This window comes from Sinocyclocheilus anshuiensis, unplaced genomic scaffold (genome assembly GCF_001515605.1).
Source record: "Sinocyclocheilus anshuiensis isolate Anshui unplaced genomic scaffold, SAMN03320099.WGS_v1.1 scaffold366, whole genome shotgun sequence".
Classification (NCBI taxonomy): Eukaryota; Metazoa; Chordata; class Actinopteri; order Cypriniformes; family Cyprinidae; genus Sinocyclocheilus; species Sinocyclocheilus anshuiensis.
In genome coordinates this window covers 1,484,432-1,490,556 of record NW_015547673.1, presented here as the reverse complement: position 1 = coordinate 1,490,556, position 6,125 = coordinate 1,484,432, and the positions used below count along the sequence as shown (strand labels likewise).

Below are 6,125 nucleotides of genomic sequence, written 5' to 3'. Positions count from 1 at the left end.
ACAATCTCCTCCTCATCGGAAAGGGATAAAGGTACCCTTCCAAAAGACACTCCTTGTTCTGAGTCTCAGTCCTGTAAGGGGAGAGACAATAGCAGAGAGAGACAATAGCCTGCGGCCCACTGAAAGGAAGGAGAGCAACAGATACACTTGTTCCGAGTCTCCGGCACATCCAGTCAGTGGCGCCTGCAGATGTACGGCTGTTTGTACTGTGCGTACCATGAGCGCTCAGACTGATCTGAGATTTGCCCCGCAAAACATTTCAGCAGTTATTATAGGCCTGTGTGTCCCGTATGTCGAGTGAACCAGCCATGCCATTAATTATGAATTTATCAGTCTTTTGCATGCCAAAGTCAATTTCTGCATAGAGATATTACGCCAAATAGAAGCAGAAAATCGTGCTATACGCACTTTCATGAGATCGGGTTATTTATTTTACAAATAGGAATACAACGAATTCATGACAATGTTTACATTCAAGCTACCTGTAAAATTTATAGTGAAAAGTACTTTAAAATAGGACAATTGTTTTCAAACCTTTTAAACTATCTACTTAAACTATCTACCCCAAACATTTTAAACTATCTACTTTTGTAATTCAGTTCAGTGATGACAGTGCTGCAGAAATTCCACATTTCAGCTTAAAACAAAGTTTGGTGAGTCGGTAATCAAAGTACGCTCGTGCAAACACATAAATAAACAAATAAACTTGTTTGAAGGATTCCCTTTCAAGTTGTTTGTGGAAACACATAAAGTAGACATCTACACATGTCTCTAATCAGCGAGCGCACGTTTTCAATAACAAAACATCAAAACATTACTCAGCCAGTGGTAAGATGTAGCCACTTCTAAGTTTCAACTAAACTTTTGATCTCCTCCAAAATCTCATTCGCTTACTTCTTTCATAAAAGAAATAGCTTTCCTGCTTTCTAAACAAATACACGCTCTTCTTCCATAAATGCCGAGCTGCTATCAAAAAGTTCACCCATATATTTACAAACCAAACTTCTGAAGTCATACCCCGGTGTCAAAGGTGACAATCAAATCTCACAGGAATCCGTCCACAGACAATGGCACAGTGTGGAAAACACCCAGCCTGTGTCCTGTGCGGCACGCAGTGAATTTAGCCCCTAATGAATAACACCAAAACACTAGCGAGTGAACAATGCCACAGCTGTGCTAATAGCAGCACTAGCACAGACTAGTATGCAGACCTTCTCCACATATGGGGTATAAAGCATATGCTGTTGGTACACGTCTTTAATTAGAAACAGCATTAGGTTATGGAATGACAATAAAGAACTGTGGGAAATGCATGCATTAAACAGTCAATGAAATCAAACCTGACCCTATTTACATACTTAAAATTGGTTTCTGTTTTTATGATGAATGATTCATCACTGCAATTTGTTCAAAACTATAAAAATATTGCCTTCATAATTTTTTATCAAAATGCAATGAATTACAACCTTGGTTGGTTGGTGTGCTTAAAGTCTTGAAGTGGTTTGGATGCACAACTGAAATAACCTGATTCTCCTCTGAAACAACTTTCCTTTATGGTTGACATCACCAAGCCAGTAGACTGTATTCATAATAAGATGGTCTACATGCATTACTATGAAGGTGAGAAACTACAACGTGCAATATGGCAGAATAGGTCCCACCCTATACATAAAAGAACCAATCAGCAATTGTCATCAAAAGTCATTGTATCACTGTAGCTGCCATCAGAAGCTACTTTTACATACTTTTACACTGTTGCCGCGGTTTGCTTTTGAAGTCTGCGGGTTAAAGTGATCTCGCCGGTACATGATTTTGAAGGAGGGAGACCCTCCCGGAATGCGAATTTGACTGAGTGGTCCCTCGACAGAAATAAAAACCGCAAAAAACAAACCAGATTGGTTTTGGGCTAGTTTTGATTAGCAATTTGGCTGGTTTTGTTTCGCAGACCTGGCAACCCTGGCTACAGAAGTAGTGTCCTTAGGAATGCGCACACACATTGGCTGGTCCAACCTAAAAAAATGTAATGCTATTTGAGCATAAAAGGCAACATTTATGGAACAGTTAATGTTAAATGTAAATTTCCAGTATTTCACCATTCAACTTCACATAAGGAGTTGGCCTTTGATGCTTGAACTAGCAAATACTGTATGGCTGAAGAGTGAACTGACTTCCAAACTAGTGGTCAACCGATTTGGATTTTTTGATGGCCAATATAAAGTCACATTTTTGATATAACCTTGAATTCAAATTTTTTATTTAATTTAATGATATTAAATAACACAAGCATATTATATTTATATTTGTTTAACAAAATATTTACTAAAATAATTAGAAGTAAACTATGACAATTTTTCAATTTGAAAAAAAAAAAAGTAACAAAAACAATCTGTAAAAATAAACAGATTTATACTTTAGATGGCAACTTGAAAGTGCAAAAAAGTAATCCTATTATGGAATTTTTAAACATAAATAAAGAGTTTAAAACATGAACAAAAGAGAAGTAAACAGTAGCCAGCAGGAAACTCGAAATGTGCTTTGCTGCTGCATTTTTGTCGAAGTTTGGGAGGTTTGTAGATTTAAATGTTTAACAGGTATATAAAGACTTGTTTAAATTATATAAATGCTTTTTATCATCCAATTAGCTGGATAAAAGTCATGCCATGCATTTACTTCAACTTTCATTTTTGAGCTTTCATTGAGAGGATAGTGGAAAGAGGGCAGGAAATAATATAGAAAAGAGAAGAGAATGGGATCTGGAAATGATGCGAGCAAGACTCAAACCCACATGTCCTGCATGTGCACCACAGCTCAATGCCTAACCGCTAGGCCATGGCTCCAACAATCTCCTTTGTTGCAAACGCAAGTATGTCTGCTCACCTATGTCTTTGTCTTTGATTTCCACACTGCTAACTGCAGACGGAAGACTTGAGATTTTCTCTTCATCCGAGTCCGTATGGAGGACAGTACTTGACTAAAGCGAGAAAGAGAGACTGTAAGAACTCACTAAATGACATTAGCAAGCCCAGAATGCTCTCCAACACAGGTAATCAGTCCTTTATCTACAAATTAGCTTAAGATCGAACACAAGACTTTGCTAATAAGTTTAGTACATGGCTCAGGCCAGCAGAAGATCCATGAAAGAGACTCTGTGGAATGGATGTGAGGGAAAGGTCTGCAGATGATTAACCACCAAGCTAAATCAGTAACATCTCATTTAGAGAAATTAAGTTATGCTGTTACTCTCTTGCTGTGTCCATCACAATTGATAATGTTGTTAACATAGATAGCAGAAGCTGGCATGATGTCAGTAGCGTGATTTACCCTGCAAGAGTCCAGCCTTTCGCTCCTCAGGATGGATGAAGAGCTTTGCGATTCAGGCTCATAATAAGAGGAGCCGCTCACTTCTTCTATTATCTAGAAATAAGATAATAAAACATGTCAGGTTATTTACAGGTTAAAGTAGTCATGAAATAAAAATTCACAATTTTTCACATTTTCACATTTTTTAAATGCATGTTATAGATCTTATTGTAAACAATAACATATTTGTGCATATGTTTGATTTTTAAAAATGTTTTGAGTTCATGTTCATCTGCCTCCATTTTTGAGTGTAATTACAAACAATGCATAGAAGCAAGTCTCACCGTACATTTTGTCTTTTTTAATAATCATTACAGTAAGATGGATGAAGAGCTTTGCGATTCAGGCTCATAATAAGAGGAGCCGCTCACTTCTTCTATTATCTAGAAATAAGATAATAAAACATGTCAGGTTATTTACAGGTTAAAGTAGTCATGAAATAAAAATTCACAATTTTTCACATTTTCACATTTTTTAAATGCATGTTATAGATCTTATTGTAAACAATAACATATTTGTGCATATGTTTGATTTTTAAAAATGTTTTGAGCTCATGTTCATCTGCCTCCATTTTTGAGTGTAATTACAAACAATGCATAGAAGCAAGTCTCCGTACATTTTGTCTTTTTTAATAATCATTACAGTAATGTACAACACAATAAGGTCGCTACTTCCATTTAATCACAACATTAAAGGTATAGTTTACCCAAAAATGAAAATTTTGTCATAATTTACTCACCCTCACGTTGTTCCAAACCTGTATGAATTTTCTTTATGACTTTCTCCATTGTATTTTTTTCCATACTATTGAAGTCAATGGCTACCGTCAACTGTTTGGTTACTATCATTCTTCAAAATATCTTCTTTTGTGATCAGCAGAGGAAAGAAAGTCATACAGGTTTGGAACAACTTTAGGGTGAGTAAATGATGACAAATTTTGCATTTTAGGGTGAACTATCCCTTTAAGTTTAAGTTAAATGTAAGTCTGTGTTTAGACTTGATCAGACCTTCCTCCACTCTTCGGCCTGCGTGCTGCTCTGGAAGCCCAAGATAACCGTTTCGGCACCGGCCACCACCTTCAGCTCGTGCTGCATCTTCTTACTGTGATTGGATTTGTAGACCACGTAACAACCTGTGAGGTTTAGCTCCAGCAGAGGGTGCAGGTCTTTAGCACACTTAAAACACTACCAGGGGAAAATGAAGTATATATTATACACTGTACAGTTACTTAAAAGAGTATTTATTAGGGAAACAATATATTTTAAAAATAATACTTAAGTGTGAAGTGAAAGTAATGTTTTCAGACACTTAACTGCATGTTATTTACAATTAAATGAAAATGTATTATAGTTCATAATTAAAATTTTATTTTCATTAGTGCTTTTTTACCCACTTAAATAGAACTTAAGTACACCTTTATAAGTAATGAGTTGATAATATATGATTGAAATATGTTATATAAGTTGAAATATGGTTAAAGTGTACTGCTGAATGTACTTATAAGAATTTATGGTAATATACTTCAGTGTCATTTCTATTGAAATTTTTATGTCATGTATTTAAACACATTGGTAAGGATGAAGTTGCATTGATATATGTTAACTTTAATAACACTACAGTTAAAATTATAATCAAGTACTTTACATGTGCTTAAGTATGTTAGTCAACATCAAAATAAGTGTACTTTAAAGCACGACATTTAAATACATTTAAGTGGACTTTTCTTTCATTAAAATTATATTATCTGCAAGTGCAGTTTTTTAAAAACATACTTTTAATTTTTGAAGTACATTACAAATGCACATTCAATACAATTGAGCACAATGTTTTTCAAGGACTGTGACAAGCACAGGAAATAAAATCCAAGAAGGTGACTTTAGTCTGTGGTCTCTTGATTTCTTCTATTTCGATTTGAATTGTCAACTCTTATTCAGATTTAAATCTCATTTATCTATACAAAATTATTTCTTTATATTACAAATGTTCTGTGTCACCCAATATTTGTGTGTGTTATGCGTTTTTTGTGCATTTTAGAGTAAGGAGTTAAGGAGCTTAGCAACATGCTAAAGTTAAACTTCTCAGGAAACTACTGCGTGTATTAGTCAAGTATTAAAAGCAATATTTGTATGGTGGGCTAAGTGACTCGAAACAAAGTAGCTGCCCAGGATAAATGTTTTAAATCAGTGTCTTTGCTATGGTGTTTATCAAATAACACCAAATACAAGAACACAGAAAAACAGCTGGTTTCTGACTTTTCCTGTTATTTACTGTCACTTCGAAAATTTCTAAAAGATTTGATATTGCTCTGAAAGACAGATGTGACACGTTGTTGGTGTATTAAATCCTTCAAATATTCAATTTGTGTCATGCATACTTGCACAGAGAGATGATGACTATAGTAAAAACGTAAAAAAAAAAACGCATGATTTTAACTGGACATATAAACATACTACCTAAGAGCACATGAATGTGTAGACAAAAAAGCAAAGCAGTTTGGAATAGAGTCATATGAAACCTCTTACCAGTAGTGAGTTGTGCTTAATAATGAAAAACTGGCGCGTCCACTGACCCAGCCACTTCTTCTTCCAGAGGTATCCGCAGATGCGTGACTCTGGCACGGGTCGTAAACAGGGTTGAGAGGAGCTCCACTGGATGTAGTGAGCTCTGTCCTTCACAAAATCCTCATCATCCTCTTCGCCATACGACTCGTAGTGACTGCTGTCTGAATCCACTTTATCTGAGGCAAAGACAGGTATTTAGCATTA

General features: G+C 35.5%; 1 protein-coding gene across 1 annotated transcript in view; it reads right to left on the bottom strand.

Annotated features, from left to right (window-relative positions):
• Nucleotides 1-6,125, bottom strand: part of LOC107702871 (actin filament-associated protein 1-like 2) — a 42,898-nt gene that overhangs the window by 10,155 nt on the left and 26,618 nt on the right. Inside the window, exons 5-8 of the mRNA XM_016505307.1 lie at nt 5,883-6,097; nt 4,368-4,544; nt 3,322-3,414; nt 2,878-2,971 (exon numbers count right to left, since the gene is read on the bottom strand). Coding sequence (XP_016360793.1) covers nt 2,878-2,971; nt 3,322-3,414; nt 4,368-4,544; nt 5,883-6,097 — 579 coding nt within the window. The remainder of the gene's footprint in view (nt 1-2,877; nt 2,972-3,321; nt 3,415-4,367; nt 4,545-5,882; nt 6,098-6,125) is intronic.